The sequence below is a fragment of the Asterias amurensis genome, chromosome 6 (genome assembly GCF_032118995.1).
Source record: "Asterias amurensis chromosome 6, ASM3211899v1".
Classification (NCBI taxonomy): Eukaryota; Metazoa; Echinodermata; class Asteroidea; order Forcipulatida; family Asteriidae; genus Asterias; species Asterias amurensis.
The window spans coordinates 15,507,036-15,531,968 of NC_092653.1; the positions used below are offsets into that span (position 1 = coordinate 15,507,036).

The 24,933-nt window shown below is 37.3% G+C and overlaps 2 protein-coding genes across 3 annotated transcripts; one reads left to right on the forward strand and one right to left on the reverse strand.

The window, feature by feature from the left end:
* Positions 1 to 1,262: 1,262 nt before the first annotated feature.
* On the reverse strand, positions 1,263 to 16,360 carry LOC139938895 (sin3 histone deacetylase corepressor complex component SDS3-like). 2 transcript variants are annotated; one of them, XM_071934548.1, is made up of 10 exons: positions 16,145 to 16,360; positions 10,733 to 10,799; positions 9,118 to 9,265; positions 7,552 to 7,611; positions 7,052 to 7,148; positions 6,539 to 6,640; positions 6,169 to 6,230; positions 5,666 to 5,699; positions 4,088 to 4,320; positions 1,263 to 3,654 (listed from the first exon to the last, which is right to left on the reverse strand). In XM_071934548.1, exons 1-10 carry the CDS (start codon positions 16,269 to 16,271, stop codon positions 3,559 to 3,561), a joined length of 1,026 nt encoding a protein of 341 aa, XP_071790649.1. In that variant the 5' UTR covers positions 16,272 to 16,360; the 3' UTR covers positions 1,263 to 3,558. The 2 variants fall into 2 exon arrangements, with proteins under 2 accessions (XP_071790649.1, XP_071790648.1); XM_071934547.1 differs by having other exon boundaries at positions 6,539 to 6,652.
* Positions 16,361 to 16,668: 308 nt separating this feature from the next.
* On the forward strand, positions 16,669 to 23,434 carry LOC139939018 (derlin-2-like). Its single transcript, XM_071934728.1, has 7 exons — positions 16,669 to 16,781; positions 17,787 to 17,932; positions 18,983 to 19,048; positions 19,792 to 19,959; positions 20,417 to 20,612; positions 21,267 to 21,357; positions 22,167 to 23,434. Exons 2-7 carry the CDS (start codon positions 17,840 to 17,842, stop codon positions 22,309 to 22,311), a joined length of 759 nt encoding a protein of 252 aa, XP_071790829.1. The 5' UTR covers positions 16,669 to 16,781; positions 17,787 to 17,839; the 3' UTR covers positions 22,312 to 23,434.
* Positions 23,435 to 24,933: the final 1,499 nt, after the last annotated feature.

Consider the following 24,933-nt stretch of genomic DNA (forward strand, 5'->3'; position numbering starts at 1 on the left):
GCTGCCGAGCATATAGTGGAAAGACAAGAAAACAGACAAATGGGTTTTGCAAAAGATGTGTTAAGAGATGAAAGTCAGAAAGGGAACTGCATTGAGGAAGGTGAGATTCTTTAGACACAAGGTTAGAAGAGATGGTTTCGAGAAGACGATAGAGCAGAGAAGAATGGAGGGGAAGAGAAGCAGGAGATGGTGGACTGGACCAGTAGAGACGCCAGTAACCACCATGGCGAATAGCAGAGATGGTTGGAGGGCTATTGAAGGCCACAGCAGCACAATTCAGTGCACACTAACCAAGAGGAAGCACCAAAACTGCCAATAGTTACAAATCCTGTACTTTCTTCCTGTCAAGATATTGGTGCAATCACAAGGTGTCAGAAGTTGTAAAACAAACGGGAAAAACCGCTTCAGAGTAAGTTTCTGGCCTTAGACAAGTTACACGGCTTCCGCCTTGCATGTCCAAACAACTATAATAGACACCTAAAAAATAAGCAGAGTGACTCTCTTATGGTCAGTTTATGTCGTTTTTCCCTGCATGGTATTGTGGAGCTACAGTTCTCAAGTACGAGACCAATTCCTTTACATAGCTTAAAAAATGATACAAAAGTATTCTATTTAAACCTGTTGTGGGGGGGGGGGCAAGGAAAAATTACTCCTTTTAACCCCTGTAGCACCACCAAAAAAGGACATTTATTACGGTAATTGAGAAGAAGCAAAACAGACAGGGAACTCATTTTGGATGGGGAAAGTCAACAAGTTCATATACATGTACCGTATTTAATATATAAATAATTTCAAAGTCTTATATAGCGCACGTATCTACCAAACAAGGTACTCAAGGCGCGGAGTATATACAAACTTTCAGAGAGATATATGTAGGTTATTGCAGTGATGGATTCCGAGACCCAATTGTTCTGTACCAAAGGGTTTACAAAGTGCTACAGCGCATACAGCAGCCACAGCAAGGAACACCGGGGCGAACCCCCTTCTCTTTTTGATAAGTGCACTGGGTTCTTTCACATGCATTACACAACACATGGGACCAACGGCTTTACGTCCCATCCGAAGGCAAAGCAATAGTTAAGTGTCTTGCTTAAAGACACAAGTATTAAGGCTGGGGATTCGAACCCACACTCTGCTGATCAGAAACGCCAGAAGACTGGCAAATGTGAATCAAAGACAAGTCACAGGGCTTCCCCACTGCATGTCCCAAACCATAGACATCTGAAACTGACACGAGACAAAGTTACTCTTTTTTGGTTAGTTTATGTACAGTACGTCTTTATTCAAATGCAGTTCAAATAACAATAATCCTCTTCTCAAAGTTCTGTTGTCAATCTTCAAGCATTATCAACGGAGTAGGCATAGTTTATTGCAGACGAACAGTTGTTAAAAATGGCCAACAGTAGGAACGATTGAGGTATTGACAGCGGTAAACAAAACTCATGGCTTTGTAAGACACCACGTGATTGGCTCTCGACCAATAAAACTTCACAATTTGTTACCGAGGTATAACAAGATCACTTGTTCAATGAAACGTGTTATTTTAGTGAAAGTAAATTTGCATTGACATAAGTTCCAGTTTCTTGTTTTGTGGGACACCGATCGTGATGGTTTTCATAATAAAAGGCGTTGGCAAATTAACAAGAAAATTTACAAGATAAATGGAATCTCATGAGAACTGCCAACAAATCCAGGTACACTTAAAACACAAACCTGGGATTGCCTTTCAGTAAAGAAATAACGAGTATATAATGGCGATGAACTGCATTCAATAACAATTTTTTCCCCAGATTTATAACCTAAAAACACAGTAACCTGCATGTGTTACATGCTCAACATTCTCACCTTAGGCCGTTTCATTTGCCCCCCATTTCAATCACTGACCCAAACTGAGGCTGAAAGGAAACTAGTCTGGTCCCTTTCGCAAATGGGAATCAATATCCATGATTAATATACAGGGCATAAGTACCATAGCAGCATGATACAAGTTTATAGACCCATTGCACACAGCGTCAAACTCTCGAAAAAGGAGGCAGATCATTGGACCATAGCTGTTCTCTGTGCGTAAAAACGTGCGCGTGACCTCAGCGTATCTGTGGCGTTTTGCGTTATGCAAGGGGAGCTATTGGTTTCTATACACAATATAGAACGCGCCTCCAAACATTGCGCGTATATTTGGGTGTCAACTCTCTTTTGTGCATGTTTGTATACGACTTTGCAACCCAAAATAAAATTACACCCAGGATAGGCACAAAAAGTACGCTGCGTGTATTGCAAGGGGTCTATTGACCAGATTCATCTGATGTCATCACAACAACAAATCTTAGTCGCACCTTTTTGGGAGTCAGTTTCTCTGTAATATATACTTGTAGCACGGCTCAAATTTACAGGTAAAGTCCACGAGACCACAGAGCTTGTAGCTCAAAATATCATAGGACCAGAATTTAATAAGACCAGATTCTTAATGAGTTGAACAAGCATTCAAAGAAGTTCTTTCTCATTTATCTTGTGTGTAAAGTCATAGTGTACTTCAATACTCAAAAGCATTATAATACATTTTAAAAAAAGTATAGACTTTTACACAAAGATATTATTATTATTACAAAATGAGGTATTTAAATAAACTGTAAAAATAAATACCACCAGGCTTGAGTTCACTGGCCTGATGCTGGATCTGGATCTGGTTATGATTATAATCCGATAAAAACGGATACCCGCATCGCATCAGATGCTATAATCACTGGCCTCAGATCCTGTGGCTTAACGGGAAGGTACACGTTTGGTAACTGTCAAAGACCAGTCTTCTCACTTGGTGTATCCCATCATAACCATAAAATAACAAGCCTATGAAAATTTGGGCTCAATTGGTCACCGAAGTTGTGAAAAATTGATGAAACAAAAAACACCCTTGTTGGACGAATTTGTGTGCTTTCAGATAAGAATAAAAGACTTCTAGCTAGAAGTCTTTTATTATTTTAGTGAGAAATTACCTCTTTCTCAAAAACAGCGTTACTTCAGAGGGAGTCGATTCCAACAATAGTTTATACTATCAACAGCTCTCAAATGCTCGTTACCAAGTTAGTTTTTAAGTTAATATTTGTTATGAGTAATTACCAAACGTGTGCCTTCCCTTTAATGTTCATTTTGAGCCCTGTGTAGAGTCCGCATTCACACAGTCACAAGGGCCCAATTTCTGAAGCTGTTAAGCAGAAAATTCTGCTTAGCAAAAAAATAGGTGGGGCACCAGTACCAGTCACCACAATTCAAATTCACCAGTTCCTGCTATTAGCGATATTTGTCTGTGCTTTAGCAAGTTGTTGCGCTTACAGGCTTTTTTTTAAATTGGAACCGTATCGTTACAAACAACTTGACTCCCAAACTAGCAGACCACAGGCAAACAAAAGCCATGCACAATGTTAGTTCCAATAGTTCAGTAGCTTTCATATGGTGTAACGGAGGGGGTGAGTGCAATACTTATAAAATATGTACAATATTCCAGTGATGGGGAAGGAATCATATTTGGGAAGAGGATGGTTAGAGGGGGGTTGACTCCGCCCCTCAAGTGGACCTTTTCCTAATCTTGTATTTGCCCTTCTGCATCTGAGAGACGTAGATCCTCATCTTCTGATTGTCTGCTGTTTTCCTCACCCAAACCTGTCAAAGAAAACAACGAGAATCGTTTCAGATCATTCTGAAGGAAAAGAGAAATGTTAAACACACTGTTTTAAGATTTTCTGTATAATAATTAATACATGTGCCCCACCCCCCTCTCCAGCGTGATTCAAACCTAGAGGTCGAGAGCGAGGAAAGAAACCACCACGCCAACCCAACCACCGATCATCAGAGGATACAAACTGCCTCTAGTGACCAGGCAATCTCAGTAGTCTAGTTCGTAAGACACTGCTCTATAACTGCAAGGGTCGTGGGTTCGAAACCCACCCGAGTAACATGCCTGTGATATTTTTTACAGGACTCGGGAAAGTACTGAGTATACAGATCTAACACATATCTGTGTATGGTTTTAAAAAAAATCTTATTACTCATCATTAGAGCGTTCAAATAAAAACAGCAACAATTCTCTTCTTACCTCATTGGTTCCAATAGAGCTGATGACTGCACTGACTTTACCAGTGTCTTTGGAATCGACGTAGATGTTCTGCCCCCTGTGAAACCACCGCTTCTCGTAGAAGAGCTTGCTGTCTGCAATGCGGACGATATACTTGGGCTGTGAAGGTGCCCCGCTGGTGCCTGCATTACTGCCGCTGGGAACGCCACCGCTGTGGTTGTTGGCCGTTGTGTGAAGCTTGTCACTGGAATTAGCTGCATCAATGGAAATGGAACAAGAGATGGACTTCATTAGGAATCGTAAGTGTCTACACAAGATATATGGTTGACTCTCGTTAACCATACGCTTGAGAGTAGAAACATTCTGGTTGAAATCAAGATTCTTTGTAAACAAATTATCAAGAATAATTACATAAAATACTTTAAATAAACATTATGTAGGCCTAGAGCAAATATCACTAAGAAACATATTACAACTATCCTACACTAGTTTAATGTATTAGGCCTAATATGTCAAATAATTTGAAGGCAAGTAAGTAACACTACATAGGTCACTAAATGTTTTACAAAGAAATTATTAAACTTCCAACAAAAGGGATAGACAAGTAACTGTCACAAAAACTTTTGAAGAACCTTTGGTTTCAACAAACATTGCAATAAAATGGAAAGAATTGAAAGAATGACTTGAGTTAAAGGGGAAGAAAGCAGAGTGAAGGGGGGGGGAATTTGTAGCCACAATTTAATTGAAATTGAAATTTTGACCTGGGGGCAATTAACGTACCCCGAGCGGAGAACAAAACGAAAGTAAAAACAGTTCCTAAAATCGTAAATATTGCTAAAATAAAGGAATGGCACAAAAGTTAAAACACATTTTAAAAGCATAAAATAATACACAAATATGCAAAGAGAAATAAAGTTATAAAATCACATTGATAAATTGGTACACAATTACATCAAATGAATACATCAAACGAGGTACGACTGTCTCCCTGGGGATTCCCCATTGGGAGAGCAAAAAGCACAGCAGGATAAAAAGTACACACCAATTGGGGTAGTTTTGGCAACAAAAACAAAAACATTAAAAATGCACATCAACAAAATATACAGCATCAAATGTCACAATGCACCATCAAACGAGGTACGACTGTCTCCCTGGGGATTCCCCATTGGGAGATCAAAATCACAGCAGGATAAAAAGTACACACCAATTGGGGTAGTTTGGGCAATAAAAACAAAACCATTAAAAATGCACATCAATCAAATATACAGTATCAAGTATTAATAAATACCTTGGACGGTTTCAAGTCTCTGATTGGTCAAAACCCGGTCACGTGTGGGAGTGATAACGGTGGTATAAAGACTGGCTTTGGAAAATAGCGAATAAGTGGCCACTAAATCAGCATACATTGTGTAAACCTTGTGCGTTGCACTGTATCGCACGCTTATTTATATCCCTGTTAGTTTCATTGCAACTTCGCGCACTTACGCGTATTTATATACATGCATTTGAAATCATATCAATACACCACTCACTGTATATTACAAAGCACACATTATTCATGAAACTAATAATTCACTCATAATTAAAAAAGAAACTCACCTGAGGATTTCTTGGTGGATGAAGATTTTAGTTGCTGTAAACAAGAAAACAAAAACAAAAACAAAAAACAATCTAGTTAGATGCAGACTCTTCTATCGTTCTCAGGTTGCATTCATTCATAATAATTATAAAACCACCTTTATTCTTTGCATATCACAATAAAATGTTCAAAAGCGCAATACAAATATCTATACCATCATAACAAGTCAGCGCACGGATTAAACAGCAAAGATTTCTACCCTTAGATAAAACAAGCAATTTTTAATTGCCAATGGCAATTGCAAAAATATGATGTTGTTAACTACTTCAAAATTTAAAACATATTATGTATCCTTTGAAAATTGTCACTAGAACAGATGTGCTTAGTAATCACAACACACTCTTGAATTCGAGATATAAATTTGTTATTTCAAGAGGAAATTGTAAAAACAAAAACAAAACAGAAGAAACACAATAATAGTGTAAATACCAAACAATATAACATGTTTCCCAGGCTTGCTTACTTTGTTTAATGCTTTCATATCGCTAGCTATCTCATCATCCAACAGCAAGAAACAGAACTGAGGTGAAGAAAAGTCAAAGAAACAAATGTCTCCAAGAAACAAATCAAAGAATACAAAATCTGGTTAATGTAGTAAGCCCATTGATTTAAATGTTTGTTAAGTTTATAAAGTTTGTATAGTTTGTAAAGTTTGAAAGTTTGTGAAGTTTGTATGGTTTAAAAAAAATAGTACAGACTCAACAGCGACATCATATCAGGTTGACAAAGTTTGTTAAGCTGACAAAGTTTGTAAAGTTTATGATGTTTCATGTACACTTTATGAAGTTTGTAAAGTTTATAAACCTCATAAAGCTTATATTTCCAAAGGATATCAGGTGAGGGTTTCCTCCGCTTCTCGGGTAAAGGCACCGGCTCGTTCTGCCTCCTCCTCAGCTTCCTGGTGCTGGCCGGCTTAACCTCCAACGGATCCACCGCTAAATTGAAATCAAAATTAAGAAAGCAAACAAAAAAACGGAAGAAAACAAATTAAACCCGGCTTAAAGTAATACTTTCAAAATGCTTCTGACACTGGTTGTTTTGTTACGCCATCCAAATCAAAACCAAACTGAGGGCGAGTGGAAAATTATAGTCTGATCCCTTCTTTAATGTATTGAGTATCAGTTAGGAGACACAAGGCACAGCACAAGATGGTGGCAGCAAGATGAAGATCTGCAAAGAAACAACTTTTTTGTTAATGACAACTACAGATTATGTGTATGGTTTAACTTCTCCTCTTTTCGTAACATTTTTCAGTGAATTGACAAACAATTTGCAAATTAGAAAGTCACTGTTGATATGTGCTTTCTAGGAACCAGATAAGAATTCCAACAAAATTCAATGCTCACCACCCGTCAGCTCCAAGGCCGTTCTGTCGCCCTCTATCATTCGTCTTTTATCTTCCAGCTCAATCAATAGATTTTCCTTCAGGTCCACTTTCTTTTGCTATTCAGGGACAACAACAAAAAACAAAAAAACGGTTCTAAACATACATTTGTCAAAATAATGATCAAAAATGCATATAATGAATACAGGTTCTCAATAAGCCAAAATGGGGCCACACTATTTTGTCCTTCAAGTTTCAGTTAAGTTGTATTGAACAGTTTCCCGGTGACACAAGGTAAGGGCAGATTGCAAAGTTATACATGTACATGCCGCATTCACACCGTCATCGGTATTTTTTTATGGTTTGCGTCAGCGGCTTAGTTCTAGAAAATAAGTGATGAGCAAAGATCTTTCCCTGCCAGGCACACAAAGCAAGTTTAGAATTCAGATTTACAAGTCAAAATCAAAGGAATTAGGATTAAGATTTGAAAGATTGTTTTTTTTTTAATCACAAGTCTCTTACATCAAGATCTCTGACAGCATTTTTCTTCTCTCGGATAAATTCTCTCTCCACAGCTTCGATCTAAACAACAAATAAAAACAACAAGGTGATAATATCAGACAACCGGTACTAAGGCCACAAAATAAAATAAACATGCTTGGAAGTGTCGTGGCCGAGCGGTTAAGAAGAACACCGAATTCAAACTCTGGTGTTTTTGATCAGCAGACTGTGGGTTCGAATCCCCAGCCGTGACACTTGTGTCCTTAAGCAAGACACTTAACCATTGCTTCGTCCTTCGGATGGGACGTAAAGCCGTTGGTCCCATGTATTGTCTAACGCATGTAAAAGAACCCAGTGCACTTATCAAAAAGAGAAGGGGTTTGCCCCGGTGTTCCTGGCTGTGGCTGCTGTATGCGCTGTAGCACCTTGTAAACCCTTATAAGGTGCTAAATAATTGGGTCTCAAAATTCACCACTGCAATTACCTATCTTTGTGAAAGTTTGTATATACTCAACGCCTTGAGTACCTTGTTTGGTAGATACGTGCGCTATATAAGACTTTGATATTATTATTATTATTATGCTTAGCATCCTGCCTTTTGGAAAAAAGGAAGGAGGAGCCCCCCCCCCCTTTTCAAAATGACATCCTGACACATTTTTCAAGATAACCTGCCTGGCTATTTTATAAGATAGGTGCCAGGGGGTTTTCTTTGGAGATGTCTTAAAAAGGAATAATGAAATAAAAAATCAGACGGGGATGCAAAATATAATTATTTTGTTTTTCCTAAGCAGGGCTTGATGGATTGGTCTTTTCCTTGTAAAATATATACTGTTGGACACTATTGGTAATTACTCCAAAAAGGCCAATATACTTAGTAATGAGCAAGGGAGAGCTGTTGATAGTATAAAACATTGTGATAAACAGTGCCCTCTGAAGTAGTGCAGTTTTTTAAAAACAGGTAAATTCTCACTCAAATTTTATTCAAAGACTTCAGGCCTGAAGTTTTTTTAGGCAACTGAATTTCTGTCACAAGGATGTTTTTTCTTTTATGATTTTCTTGCAACTTCGACGACTAATTGAGTCAAAATTTTTCCAGATTAATTTTTTTAATGCATGTATTGGGATACACCAGTTGAAATATTGGTCTCAGACAATTACCAAAGGTGTCCGGTGCCTTTACAGGGTAGAAAATAACTTGTGTATAGTTTTTATATTCGCCTTAAAGACACTGGAAACTATTGGTAATTGGCAAAGACCAGTCTTCTCACTTGGTGTATCTCGACATGTGCATAAAATAACAAACCTGTGAAAATTTGAGCTTGAATGGTCGTCGAATTGCGAGATAACTATGAACGGAAAAAAAAACCTTGTCACACGAAGTTGTGTGCTTTCAGATGCTTGATTTCGTGACCTCAAGTTCTAAACATGAGATCTCGAAATCAAATTTGTGGAAAATTACTTCTTTCTCGAAAACTAAGTCACTTCTGAGGGAGCCATTTCTCACAATGTTTTATACTATCAACCTCTCCCCATTACTCTTTACCAAATAATTATTTTGAATAATTACCAACTGTATCTTTCTTTTACCTCATAGCACCTTGCCACCTCTGCCATACGTAATCTTTCCTTGTACATCTGCTCCAGCTTCTTGAGCTTGCGGTTTAGTTCAGGATGCGTTCCGTCACTCAGACTCTGCAGCTGCTTCTTCAGTGACGCTAACTTCTCCTTGTACATCCTGAATAAGCATGAAAACATTTGGAAGTCAACAATGATAAGAATGCCGAAGTTGGGCAATGAAAATCAGTGTTCTCCAGGTTAAAGCCATTGGACACTTTCGGTAAACAGTATTGTCCAAAGGCCCACACTTCGTGTATCACAACTTATATATAAAATAACAAACCTGTGAAAATTTAGGCTCAATCGATCATCGAAGTCGGGAGAAAATAACAGGAAAACCCACCCTTGTTTTCCGCCGTGTCATGACATGTTTTTAAAATAAATCCGTAATTCTCGATATCGAGAATTGATAATTGTTTTAATGTTTTCTCAAAAAGAAAAGAGTTTCATGGAATAATATTTCGAGAGAAGTCTTTCACCGTTACCTTCTGTAAACCCTGTAAGTTATTTGTAAATCTGTGAACTTTTATTATTGTTTTATGTTCCGAAAGTGTATAATGGCTTTAAAGGTTTTTGTTGTACTTTTTGTAAGTTTTTGGCCATGACATGAATACCTACTCACTTTGAATGAAGATGTCTGTAATATGTGGAGTTTTCAAATTCAATAGTCGTTTTTGAGAAATAAAGTAAAAATCACATAGCAATGTTTTCAGGAGAGTCGCGTAAATCTGTTGTCTGGCCATGTTGTAACACCTCGTAATATTTAAAGGGAAGCTTTCTACCACCATTATCTTTAATCTGGGTAAGTTTAATGTAAATATGTGGATGCTTGTGTTTTGTGTCAAACAAAAAGTACCCAAACCCTTTAACAGTGGTCCACTGGCCGAACGCCATTTTAATTAGGCATAAAAAAAATCGGGAGCGTCGGTCGGTCGTTTTTTTTATATTTTTTTTATTCCAATAGGGCCTATGTCAGAGGAGAAAAAAACCTCACACATTTTTTGACGATCTTTATCCCCAAATGTTGGCCCTAAATATTACTTTTTCCAAATTTTTTTGTTTCATGAATTAGTGATTAAGCGGTTCCAGCATTAAAGATCTTCGAGATTCAACGATCAGTAACAATGCACAGAACAATTATTTATCAATGAACTTTGCCCACATCGCGCACGCCCTCAATCGGCGAAAGTTATACATATTTGAATATGCTTCAAGGCTGTACATTGCACCATTCTACAGGCGTGGCAATTCTTTCTCAGTTCGTGAATGTGCGTATTGTGTTGGAGTCTATCAACGGCCAATCAAAGCGTGCAGACTGTTTAAATGCACTTTGCATGCAGTGGGTATTTCCATGGTGTGGGCGACAGATCGAACCATGTGGCAGAGTGCATCGTCGTGTTTTAACATTTTCTGACTTTTCGGTCAGTTTTTTATTTTTATGCCTTATATACATGGTCAGTGTATTGTAACATCACACTTTGTTCAGCAACTACGATTGGTACACAGTTAAGAAAAATCTAAGCTCTTTGCAAAAATCTACCTGACCAACTCAAATAAAACACAAACAAGTGTGAAAAGAACTTACTGTTCTTTCATCTCTGTGAATTCTTCTTCAAGCTTAGCTGCGTCCGTTTCACTGGCATCCTCAGTGTCTGTCAAATAAATAACATTGCATGGATGAAACAATTCACAAATAGTTTGCTATTAATTCATTAAATTTAAATCATCATTAAATTTTACTTTGATATAGGCCCTTATATTTCTAGCAATAATTTACATTAAATTAATTATTAATAATTAAATTAAGTATCACAAAGAAACATGGTTGGGAGCAACTTATAATTATTTTTTTGTTTGCAGTTAAAGGATTTTGTAACTTTTTACAAGACAAAACACAATGTCCACAGATGTACAATAAATTTACACTGTTTTTGATAGTAGAAAGCTTACCATAAAATATTACTAGCTGGGGTGCTGTAGTTTTTGAGAAATGAGGAAAACAATGTCAACAAATTATGTTTTACATGCTAAAATAATTGTTTTCTACCATCATTATCTTCAAACTGTGTGAGTTTTATGTAAACCTGTCGACATTGTGTTTGTGTCCTACAAAAAGTACCCAGCCCTTTAAAAAAAAAAAAAAAAACATTTTTAAAAATTAAATTGAATTGAATTGAATGGTTTAGGCCTATTCGTTAAGTATATAAAAACACATGAAATTTAAAATCCTTTTGTACAGCAACACATAAAATATTAAAATGTAAAAATTGCACAAGTTAAACCACAATACCCCAGAAAACAAAATGTTTACTTCTCCCTCAGAAATACCTTAAGAGTATGTTTGTTCATTTGAGTTTGTTTACTTGAGAAAAATTTCCAATGTGCTTCTGACAAATAATCTGACAAATTACATCTCCCTCGGAAATACCTTAAGAGTATGTTTGTTCATTTGAGTCTGTTTACTTGAGAAAAATTTCCAATGTGCTTCTGACAAATAATCTGACCCAAGTAAGTTAATATAATTGTTAATAATTTTGTTAATGACAAAAAAAACAAGTTACACCATCAACAAGTAAAATGTAAAGAACACAATAATTGTCTTTAAAAACATAATAAATAAACCAATACAGTTAATTTGCTGTTGTAGTTTTTAGAGTGTAGGTAGCAAGTCCACCGATCCGCCCCATTTGGGTATTTGTATCTGTCACACGTAAAAAAGGGCAAACTACATCGATGAAAAAGTGCTACATATACGGCGCTTTAGTTGCTCCAAATTACCATATGTTGTTCAGGATCATGAGTTGTGATCATTTATTGTTTTGTTTTTCAACTTACGTGCACTTAAGATGAGAAAATTTGCGATTAACTTTCACCTTTCAGACAACCACCGCTAACGTGGGCGCATCCATTTTGTATTTTTTTCACGTGACGATGTGTTCTCGTTTTCGCCTTAATATCTCGTGAGAGGATGGTGACACAATATTTATATTTCACACAAATGTTGTAGAGAAATAAGCGTTCCCGATCGTGAGAAAGTTGTAAACATTTAGGCTTTCAAAAGGTAAGAAAATTTGCCTCAAACTTTGTATTGTTTGTAAAATTTGTTCCAGATTGGTGTCAGGTTCATTTCATTTCGTTGATTACTGAAAATCTAAAACCAAATAAAGTCCAATAGGGGTATCATCATATGTGTTAGGGTCACCGCTACAAAATGAATCCATAAGTTTTGTTGTAAACGCTGGCGCATTTTATCGCAAGCCCATCTTTTGGAGGCAGGTCCAGACTCCATTTTTATCATTTTGAGTTTTCCATTTTCTGTTCTACTATTTGTCGTCAAGCCGCCGTCAAAACAACCACTACGCAGATGGCAGTATTTGATTAGTCTTGGCAGAAGACGTCAGTGAGCAAATTACAGGAAGCGATGTACATAAGTGTCGGTTTATAGTCGGTCGCGCGATGGAAATCTTGTTGCGCAATCATAAAAAGACACAGTTTTTAGGCCTCAGTCTTAGGATCGCGCGCAAGATTTCCCTCGCGCGACCATCGCGCAACCGACTTTATGATTAACACAACCTCGTCCCCGGGATGTGTCGAGAGCGGTTGCTAGAAGGGTGCTTGTCAAGATGGTTTAAAAAGTAAACTATGGGGACGAGGTTGATATTCACGGTAACGATCATTAACGTCTTGAGCTAAGACTATTCCATGTGCAGGAAAGCGCCCTCTGTTGTCCATCCTGTGCAAGTTAAGTGAAAAGCAAGATGTCGGCCAACGGCTTTGCTGATTGAGATTTTTTGCGAGGGAAAAACTCAATTATAGAACTGAAATGTAACCTCAAACTTATGAAAATTCTCTGTAGCAAATATTTTCAGTTCTCTGCCTCTTTTGTGGATTTTAAATTAATATTGGAGGAGTAAACGGCAAGTTGACAGTAAGAGCTTAGTTGACAGCACCAAGCGAATTGACGGCAGGTTGACGGCAAGTATTACAGCCCCTCCATTTTGAATTGCGTGTTAGCGATTACGCCATGGTTACGTGGTTAAACTTTAAAATTAAATTTTGTTGCTGGTCCCACAGAACATCCTCAACGGAGAAACAGTAATTAAACTTGAAGCACATCGTCAATTATTATTTTTAAATTTTTTTTATAGTGTTTTATCATGGTTTTATTTTCAAGGGAACACAAAACAAACAAAATTACTCAAAAGTGACATCAGATTATCATTAACACTCATGACTCATGTTTAAAATTTATTTATTTATTTATTTTGAAACTTATCGTGCAGGAATGGATCGACCAATTTTGTTGTCAAGTGCTTTGTCCCTGGTTTTAACAAATGTTGAATTACATGAAGACACCCCCCCCCCCCAAAAAAAAAAAACTTTAAACGAGCATAACTTTGTGAATAATGAACCTATGGCAGTATTTTTTTTACTATCAACTTACAAATAGGACAAGCTTTCCATTGATACCAATTGTGTGTATGTGCACTAAAAAAAAATTGATTCAAATATATGACAGACACCCTCCCCCAAAAAAGCAACGTTTAAACGAGCATAACTTTGTGAATAATGAACCTATGGCAATAAGGTAGACTGTTTCAGTCAAATTTAATGCAGGTGATTTTTTCTCTGACAAGATGTGGTCTGTTAAGGTGTATTCTTAGAAGTAAAAATCAATTTAAAATTTTGAAATCGGATGTTTGGTTGCAGAGATATACCGTTTTTAATGAGCGAGGATCGTGAAAAAAACGTACCCGTGTTCAAGTTCAATTCTTATGTTTTTCTTCATATCGGCCACGGCCCAGTTTAATGCACAGCCTATGGCAATAGAGGGCGCACACTAGGCGAGCGCCCTCTATCACTGGGGAGGTTTACAAACTGTGCTTTGAGGAGGCGCTAGTATGATTTTTTATGAACGGCAAAAAGTGATATTTTGTGAATAAAACTGAGGAGCGGCATCGTGGGGGAAATTGTTAACTATAAAAATTAAATATGTGTTAAGTTTTGCGGGTGTTTGTGTGAATATTCTTTATTAATTATGTCAAGAAAAAACATTATTAAATTAACCAGAATGGAATAAAATTAAAAAGTTTATGACTGGTGTTTTCTAAAGAAGATTTAAGATCAGTTGATCCTTTGATTTAAAATTGTAGCATTAACACAGTAAAAATTTAGAACAATCTTTAAAAAACTTGAGGATGAAGGCATTGGTATACATCGATTATTTTTGTTATATTTACAAAGACAATTTCTAAAAACCAATGGCTATATACAATCAATTTTTTTGTTCAACTTTCGTTTCAATTAGTATAGGCCTTTGAAAGTATGTTACAATACTAGTTTCTTTTGACTCAAGATGAGCAGTCTGTTATTATCAATTCAGAACGTAGAAATTATCAAAGAAACAAGATCGGGCAGCTTTCCAGCTTTCTATTATTAGAGCCCCGGCCTATCAAACTTATTGTAACACACGCCCTCTTGTGGTGGCACATCACGGAAACACGAATATGTACGAGTACAACGTACATGTACAATCGTGCGTATTTAGGACAACTTTGCAAGAAGTGGTCTAACAAAACCTTTCTGCGGGAGAAGAAAACATAATCAAATTACACCAAATTTTCACAAGTTTAACTTAAAAGTATGGGAATTAGCACTGACAAAGTCGCATTCAATTTTGATGATTGTCTCTGGAAGAAATCTTGATTCAAAAAATAGAAAACGCCGACAAAAATAGGTTTTTATGGTAAAAGCTATGCGACTAGCTGTACGATGTGCGGAATTTTATCGGCTACACGATGATGTAATCGTTATCTCATTTTGTGTAAACATGTGCTCCCGCATCGCAAAAAACCGTCTTCGGGCTTCTTCGGCGCTTTCCGAAGATTTCCGAAATCCGTTGTCCACGGGGTTCAAAGTTGACGTCATGCACAAACGAATGGGCGCTGCACGCCAGGCCAAGCCTCTTGTTTTTGTCGTTGCTCTCTTTTTTTTACAATATCTCCGAAACTATTCATCCGATTTTCAAATATTTTTAAAATGTAAGCACGAGGAGAGAATGCTCCTGCCTGCTGTTAAGTCTCATAGTTATGAGTTGTACAAAATGTGAGTTATGATTTAATATATTTCGTTCTTTTTTTCGGGGCTGTGTGTGTGTGTGTTTTGGTACACGTAAAATCAACTTGATGAAACTGCCTAAATAAGGACAACTTTCCGTATGGCGCCACCACTTTTTCACTAATTTTTACAAAAAGGGATATCTCATTGAGGTAAATTAGATACTATATTATTTCATATCGAATGAAAAAGTGGTGGCGCCATACGGAAACTTTTCCGGCAATAATTTTTTTACTATCACATTACTCATGGGACAAGCTTTCCATTGATATCAATTTTGTGTAGGTGCTCTGGAAAAACCTCAAAAGTGCCGGACTCCCTAGTGTAGGATATTGTAATTGTATCAATCTGTTTAAAAACAATTACGAACAAGTAAAAATAAAAAAACCTGCAGGACCAATTTAAAAAATAAAATCAAGCCAACAGGTCATGCTGCGCTGGTCCTGCTGTCTAGCCGTAGTTTGAAAAAAAAGTCAAGGGCAACCCATGCCTGGCGTAATTATTAATTAAGATTTAGATGACCGGCTGTGCAACTGCGTTTGTGTAGTCACTTGATATTGAATTTAGATAAAGTGGCAGACGTTTTCAGCAAACAAAAACCATGCAAAAACATAACAAACTAAATAAAGAAAATAAAAATAAAAATAAAATAAAACAACATTGATGAAATTAATAGGTTTTTTTTAAAAAGGGTTTTCGGACTATCACCAATGTTGGTATATTTGGCACAAATCCTAAATAAAAAAATAAACTTGAATTTCTTTTTAAAAGGTCGACTTGGAGGGAGGTCAGACTTGCTTGATGTAGTCGTGTTATTGTGACCAGGTCGACTTGTCCAAACCTCCGGACTCCCATGGCAGTCGACACAATTTTGACTCACCTTCGTCCGACTCTTGTTCGTGGTAAATATCTTTGCCGTCGTCTCCGTCACTGAAGTCATACTCGTACGCTGGGTCAAACACTCTAGGCATGCTAGGTGCTGACATTCTTGCTAAAGTTGACACCATTGTGTGGTCCAAAAAAGACTGAAAAATTATGTGCTTTCTGACACTAGCGTGTAGTAGCGCGTTGTGTCCCCGTCTTTCACAGTTTTTGCCAAAACATATTTTTTAGGCTGGTAACAAAAAAGGCATTTGTACACTATTACATTGGGATATTCGATAGCAAAGAGGCGGGTGCCAGGCAATAACTAACAAGATTAGTCATGCGCAATCAACCCTACGCTGACCTCTCTAAAATTAGTCTTTCTACACAAGGCGTTTGTTCGTGACTTAGATTGTGTTCAGATGCTTGTGTAAGAGACTAACAGTTTGATGCTCCGTTTAAAGTCTGGTTCCCCTATGCAACAATGTTGAACGATGTATAAATATTCCAGCGTACCAGACTGTTTTTGTCCATTTTCAGGAAATCTTGTGAGAAGTACACGTATCATTGCAATTTGAGTAATAAAATCTTGTTTATTTTATGCTTGTGTGTGAAACAACGAGAAATAATTTCCTCTTTTTAAAAGTAAAAAGGTGAGTGCTGTCTGAAATAAACAGCTTACTTGTTGTGTAGTTTCGATGTGATGTTAAATTTCTGTGATTATGAATGATTGTTTACTGTTTTAGTTTTATGGTTTTTTAATTTTCAGTGGAAAAATTACAAATGATCAATTTAATTCTATGAATGAATTTTTCTCAAAAGTAAACAAATATTTTTGAAATATTAGGAATCAATATTTGACTCTGATTGTCATAACTAAAAATTTTACAATTTTGAAGACATCAATGATCAATCATTCAATAATGAGTTTGATAATTTTTTCCTTGAGGTTGTTATTTATTATTTTATTGTTGTTTGTTACATGTACTGTATGTTGTTCAAATGTTTGAAATTTAATAAATATTAAAATACACAACAAGATTAATACTTGTACAAATGCTAGAACAGAGCCTTGTTGACATAGTTAAAACAAAAAAAAACATTACCAGCAACTAGCCCACCTTGTTGAGCTGTTAATGGATCCGCTTTTAACATCGGTCTCATCACTGTCACGGTGACAGTGATTAGACTGATGTTAAAAGCGGAGCCATTAACAGCTCAACAAGGTGGGCTAAACAGCAACATTCACTGTATTCTCAGTAATCACTATATTAGAATTTATGATTGTAAAAAAAATGAATAATTTAAATTAAAATATATAAAAAGAGACATTTAGAGTTAGAGTTAGACAAATTCAAATTGATAAAAACAAAACTGGAGTCAGTATAAAACAAATCATTCGCTATTCTGAATGGAAACTCATTCACTGGTTCAATTGTAAAGTTCATGTATAGTATAGGCTACCAATCCTTCAGATAATCAGAGAAATACTTTCAAATAAAGTCCATTGCCATAAAATATTTCATGGTTGCCATGATACCATTGTGCACAAAATAACTAACTGACACTCGGACAAAACAGAACAAAGATTTCTTCAATTTATGTTGTGTTTTTATAATTTATAAATAAATAGTGTCTTGATAAATTCTTATTCAAAGGCCAGCAAACGGAGTCAGATGTTCAAGTTAGTGAAGCAGTTTTCATAGCAACGATGGCCTTCCAGACATTTCAACAAGAGTATATTCAAACACCGCCGATCACCAGGGCTTATTGCACATCGTGCGTGCTAACAACACTTGCCGTGGTGGGTATAATAGTAGAGATTCTTCTACATTTACAGGAACACGTTGCCTTGGATCGGACGAGTTGGTCTATAAAAAGCGTGTTGTAACCATTTGTTATAAAATGCATGAGGTTGGAAAGATGATTTAAAAGTAGAATACAATGATCCACACATATTTGCCTCGAAATCGCGTGGTTTTCCTTTAACTTTGCGAACTAACACGTTCGGCCATTTATGGGAGTCAAAAATTTGACTCCCATAAATGGCCGACCATGTTTGTCAACGAGGTAAGAGGAAAACCACGCAATTTCGAGTGATACTTGTGTGGATCATGATATTCTACTTTTAAAATATATTTCTAATCATATGCATTTTATAACAAACGGTTACAAACGCTTTTCAAAGACCAACTCGACCGATCCAAGGCAACGTGTTCCTTTAACCACTATCTCAACGTTCTCGAAAGTGGTCTGCTGGCCAAACACCACTTAAATTACCTGAGGACCCGTCAAAGTTCAATTCCAAATGGCCCGGCTGGCTAGTTCAGTATTGAAAAACATTCCTATTTTATACGAATCCATGTGGAGAAGTGCAAAAGCTGACGGATCAGTGAAATGAAAATTGAACTGGTCCTGCTTGCTAGGCCTACTGCTGGCCAGTCACAGAAAAAGCTACAATGTGATGTAAGGGCAACAAACCCTGTATCTTCCTTAATGGATTTATTAGGATCTTTCCTCACTCTAAAAAGAATTAAACATCATTGGAACTATCCCAGGGCTGTCACCCTGTAATAATAGGCAAGAGACTCTGACTGAGAGTACGATCTTTATTGTATCAAGACTAAATCCAAGATGGCCACTTACATGTACACCAAGTGTTTACATGTGACACCTAACCAATACTAGTCACAAGAGGGCTGTATGACAATATACAATAGATGTGTATATATGCTCATTCTACAGTTACAGCTCAATTTCATAAAGCTGTATACAGTGTTAAGCAGAAAATGGTGCTTAGCAATTTTCCCCCTCATACTTTGACGATGTAACTAATAATTTGATCTCTACACAGCAATTGGAAATCATAACTCCGTTCCAGCTGTACTTCAATCCAGACCTGATCTTCAACCAGTATCAGGTATTAGTCTATCTTCATTCTTTACAAAACAACAATAAATATAACTTGTTGCTAATGCACGTAAAAGAACCCAATTACTCTTATATTGCTAAGAGAAGGGGTGCGCTGAATGCTTACTATTACTATTATTTTGTAAAAACAATACTTTCATCCTGCTGAAGAATTCAAATTGATCATTAAAGGCAGTGGACACTATAGGTAATTACTCAAAATAATTATTGGCATAAAACCTTTCTTGGTGACGAGTAATGGGGAGAGGTTGATGGTATAAAACACTGTGAGAAACAGCTCCCTCTGAAGTGCCATAGTTTTCGAGAAAGAAGTAATTGTCCACGAATTTGATTTCGAGACCTCAGATTTAGAACTTGAGGTCTCGAAATCAACCATCTAAACGCACACAACTGCGTGTGACAAGGGTTATTTTTCTTTCATTATTATCTCGAAACTTCGATGACCGATTGAGCTCAAATTTTCACAGGTTTGTTATTTTATGCATATGTTGAGATACACAAACTGTGAAGGCTAGTCTGTGACAATTACCAATAGTGTCCACTTCCTTTAAGGAGTGACAGGGCGAGTCACTGTGCAAGATAATTTTCAATCTGAGCTCACAAAATGGTTTACTGGTAGTATTTAAATTTAGAGGAAGTATGCTTTCAAAATATTTCATTAATTTTTCTTTACAATACCAATTCATGTGTCAAATGTTTGAAATATTTTCATTTTGTGTTTACCTCATACAGTTATGGCGACTCGTTACCAATTTTCTCTTCTTCGGTCCCATCGGATTCAACTTTCTATTCAATATGATATTTACATATCGATATTGCCGCATGCTGGAGGAGGGGTCATTCAGAGGTCGCACTGCTGATTTCTTCTTCATGTTTTTCCTTGGTGGACTTGTAATGACTGTATCCTTTAATCAAGATTTCCAATAAATATTACCACAAACTAGTTTCAGTTTAATATGCCTTCTGTGATGGAAGTTGTAAATTAAATTACTTTTTAGCCTCTGGTTTCCAGTAAATCTAACATGCCTCTCTAAAACTGAAAATGTCATCAACTAAAGGTGGTCACATTGTCTTGGTGAAAACAACTATAAAACTGATTATGTGTTGTCCTGTTTTCACTTATTTTGATTGTGGCTATCAAAATAAAACCGGGATGAGTTTGGAAGTGTATTCAAATGTTATTTTCCCCTCTTACTTTGACATTACTTTAGCCTGAAATATTTATATGTAGTGCTGAATCAATGATGTGAGTTTTCAAAGTCAAACAAATACATTTTAAGGTTGTAATTATCAAACCAAAATAACTCCCGTTTAGGTTTGACTGTTATCTGCCCTTGACTCAAACTATTAAACTCAGGTCATCTCACTCTTTGTCAACTTAGTCTTTCTCGGCCAGGCCTTCACGATAATGCTAGTCTATGTCTGGAGTCGGAGAAACCCATATGTCCGCATGAACTTCCTTGGGTTGATGAACTTCCAGGCACCAAATCTACCCTGGGTGCTGCTGGCATTCTCTCTTCTACTAGGCAACCCAATTATAGTTGACTTCATAGGTGAGTCATACTAAGTAAAGAAACTAAAGGTGATGTGATGATGATAATATTAATATCAAAGTCTTAGTGCATGTATCAACCAACAAGGTATTCAAGGCGCTTAGTTTATACATTTTTACAAAAAGATAGGTTACTGAAATTGTTAATTCTGAGACCCAATTACGATCACAGGTTGTGCTGTGAAGTTGGTTTATCAGTGTCATCCCGGCTTCTCCCCTCTGTGGACCTGGTTCAAATTCTGTCCTTCATGATCTTCCCGTCAAGGGAACTCGGCAAACTCCCACAAGGGGATATAAACGCTGAGCTGGCAGCGGCCAATCTCTCTCATGCAAACATTGGTTTAGCGTCTATGATTATGAGTTGCACAAATAAGAAAATTGTGATCCAGTAATACAGGACATTGTGAAATCAGCGGTTTAGTAGGATTTAAACCCACAACCTTGGGATTGCAACCTTTTTTTACATAAACTCATTTTCAAAGTAAAAAATAGTCCTCAAAATACTTTATACTAACGAAAGCTGCTGTAGGCTTCTGACCAAAAGTTTTATTGCCTTTAATTTTAAGAGCCATTTACCAAATGTATACCTTCCCTTTGACAAGTTCAAAGTCACCAGAAATCTAATGCCTGTGATTGGATTTTATTTTGAATGCAGGTATTGCCGTTGGGCATGTTTATTTCTTTCTGGAAGACGTATTCCCCATGCAGCAAGGAGGCTTTAAAATCATCAGAACACCAGGAATTCTGTAAGTCACAAAATGTGTACTTTTCGTATGCAAGTTCGCCCCAAACAAGGCAAGCAAGCCTAACACACATCAAAATAATAATATTCAATATAAAAGCCCGTCTTGGGAAAGGGCTACTGGAATAAAATAGGGAAGATAAAAATAACTTTGGCGGATAATAAGATCATTCCGTGTATAGCACATAAACTGTGATTGTGAAGTTTAAATGCACAGTGCAAGTCATACATAACTATAGTATTGAATGGTGAAGACGGTATTGAATGGTCAGACAGTAGGAGGGTTGACTGTGTACTGTGTATGCAACAGTTTTCCTGCACATTTTGCACACTGTATGCAGTCGGGCAAAGTTGGTCTGTCAATCAAGACCACATGCATCTGATGAAGTGGCTATGAAAGCCCATTTATGCAATTTTGTTATGCAAGTAGTTGGTTTTTGAGTGCTACCACAATTCGCAAGTTGGCTTAGTGGTATCCTTCTTCACCTTCCATCTCTAGGACCCTGGTTCGAATCCCGCCTGTGGGCACTACATGTAGGTTTATTGGGTTACAGTCCCAACCTGACAGCGTGGGTTTTCCCTGGGATTTTTCTTCCCACAATTAAAACTTAAACTTCCTTCCTTGTCCTCTCTCCTTTGGGGTTCTTTGGCTAGTATATAGTGATCAAGTTCGCTCTGAGAATCATTGGCTTCACAACCAGAATTAATGAATTGATTTAATGGTCAGACAGTAGGAGGGTTAATAAATGGTGGTGTAGTCTTACTCTGAAGAAAGTTAATCAGACTTTGCCATCCCTTTTTTTTTTACGACAGGAAAAGAATATTTGATGCCAACCCAGAAGACACCAACTATAACCCCCTCCCCGAGGAAGATAGACCAGGGGGATTCGATTGGGGGGAAGGGACACGGCCGCAAGATCAACCAGCCGAAGATGAGAATGCTGCCCCAGACCAATGAGTTGTTTATTCGGAATGTCAAACCACACCCGACATCAAACCGGAAGTGTGTATGCTGCTCTTTGGACTCAAGGGCCAAGGCATTGTGATTAGACTGCAAGACATGGAACTCCAACGGGGTTCGAATCCACCCCTGACCATTGACAGTACATGCCAAGAAATAAGCATCGGGTCAGATTTGCCCGTCCTTCCTCAGTGACTTAAAGCCAACAGGGCAAATTACCTTGTCGTTGCACAAGTCTGCTTTTTTTTTTACTTGTCCATATCCGAACTTAAAAAAGTTCTTTTTCCTTCATCATTGCCATTTGTGCGGGACTTGAATTGGAAGTCATATGAACAATCAATAAAGTGGTTTTCTGCAGTCAACTGTGAGAAGTGAAGAACAACTGGGACCAGTTTTTCACTGGTTCCCTAATACATTTTAAGACATGGCAGTAGGTGATGGGTTTCATCTCCATTTTCTTTTGGACATATTTTGAGAAAGTATATTTTGTGAAAAGACATTCATGAACACCTTAAGGAGATTATGAGTTCTAATTGGTCGAAACATAATCACATGGTTGTGTTTTACTGGTCTTATATCACCAATAAAGACATTAAAGGGGGTTATTAAGAGCGGCTGGATCAAGCGCATTCAGTGCTCATAGATTTAAATGTTTTGCGCTCAAAGATAGGTGTATTGACGCACAAAGATGTAGGCTGCAAGCTTTCAACTTGGTCCTTCAATCACAGGGCCACAATCTTGCTGGTCCCAAACTGCTGTTTAAGACCTTTTCATTCTATTGGTAAAAACACTTAAATGCAGAATAGTGTCATGCATCAGAACAGGTGCTATCTTGATTTTTTCATAACATTGTTATGTCTCGCACAAAAATGTTGTACCTTGGTGCCATTGGGTTTGTTTGTACATCCGAGATACATGCATAAAGTTACATACATGTAATATAACAAGAGGGAGCACTCTGTACACACACGTGAAATTATTTATTGAATTTAGACCATGACTGAACTTGGCAAGTCTGGGGTACAGTGAGTACTACACATAAATAAATGGTTTCTAGAGGGTTAAAAGGTCTGTACTGAGTGAGCCAAATAAAAACACTCGGTATAATTACAAAAATGAACTCCTTGTCTTGCTTCCATTTTGTCTCTCTTGCATTAAATTTTGTAAGCCATTTTCAAAACTACAGCTTTGGTTCCAGCTTTGGCTCCGTTAGTTATTTTTAACCACAGTTTTTCTCTTGAATTAGCTGCGAGTGCAGTAAACGTTCAAACACATTTCCCTTTTATACAGAGGTTCATGCAAAGAAAGAAGTAAGTACTAATATTAAGCCACAAGTGGGAAAAGAATAAGAATTTTAAAAGTAAGAGGAACAGATTTTACTCTCCCAAAAAGCCAGGGATGGACTATCTCAAGCCTTGCTTCCAAGGCCCACTTGCCCACATGCAACCCCAGTCCTCCAAGTCCTTCACTCTGTGATCATTGTAGAATTGTTTGTCCTACCATAAAAAGGCCAGTATGCCCAGCCCAGTGATGAGTATTTGTTATTTGGGCCAACAACCCCCAGTTCTCTGCAATTTTTAAACAAGTTTGTGTATGCAAGTCGCCAGACACACAAGGCCAGGGCCCAATTTCATAGCGCTGCTTAGCGGCCGATTTTGTGCTTACTCTGCAATTTCTATTTCATAACGCTGCTAGCCGTAAGCACAAGAAAAGGTATGCTAACCTTCCGATGCTTACCGAACGAAAATAAATGACGTCACAATGTAAATCCACGGTAAACACGCAATATGGCCGCCCAATTTTTCTGCTAACCTGTGAAATTCGCTAAGGCTTAAGCAAATTTTTCTGCTACAGTAAGCACGCAAATTTGCTTACCGTTAAGCAGCGCTATGAAATTGGGCCCAGAAGGCCACTTCAAGGCTATCTACATGTACTCCTGGGCTGAAACAGGGTTTGGGTATCATCAATCAACAGCCTGGCTGGTAGAGCAGAAAGCTCTACCTCCTCAACTTTACGAAGCAATCAGGGTTATTTTAAGTGTCTTGCTTAAGGTCACAAGTGTCGTGACCGGGAATCGAACCACACTCTGCTGATCAAACACCAGAGCTTGAATCCGGTGCTCTTAACTGCTAGGCAATGACACGCCACAAATTGGGCAACTTCCTGAAGAGGATTTGGTAGGGTTGGGGTTAAAGTTCATAAATTGTTATATCATTTTACTGCAAAATCTTTTTCTAATTTAATCGCTCGGAAGAGTTATTACAAATTGCCACTCACTGGAAGTAGTGATCTTGAAGACTCCCTAATTACTGAGTACTAACCATAAAGCCTATTGTGTAAAATATTAAGCTGCTGGCATTGTTGGAATATTTATGAATAAAAATGGCAAAGATTTAGTGAAGGATATTTGTGTATTGTGATTGAGTGTAATTCTTACAAGGTCTCTTATTGATCAATGAAAGGATCTATAATGTTTGCTGAATGCATTCCAAGAAGATGTTAGTAACAGGGTGTATAAAGAAGTAACAGGGGCAAACTGTTCGACAAGGCCTTAGCAAGGATTAAAGGCAATGGACACTATTGGTAATTACTCAAAATAATTATAAGCATAAAACCTCA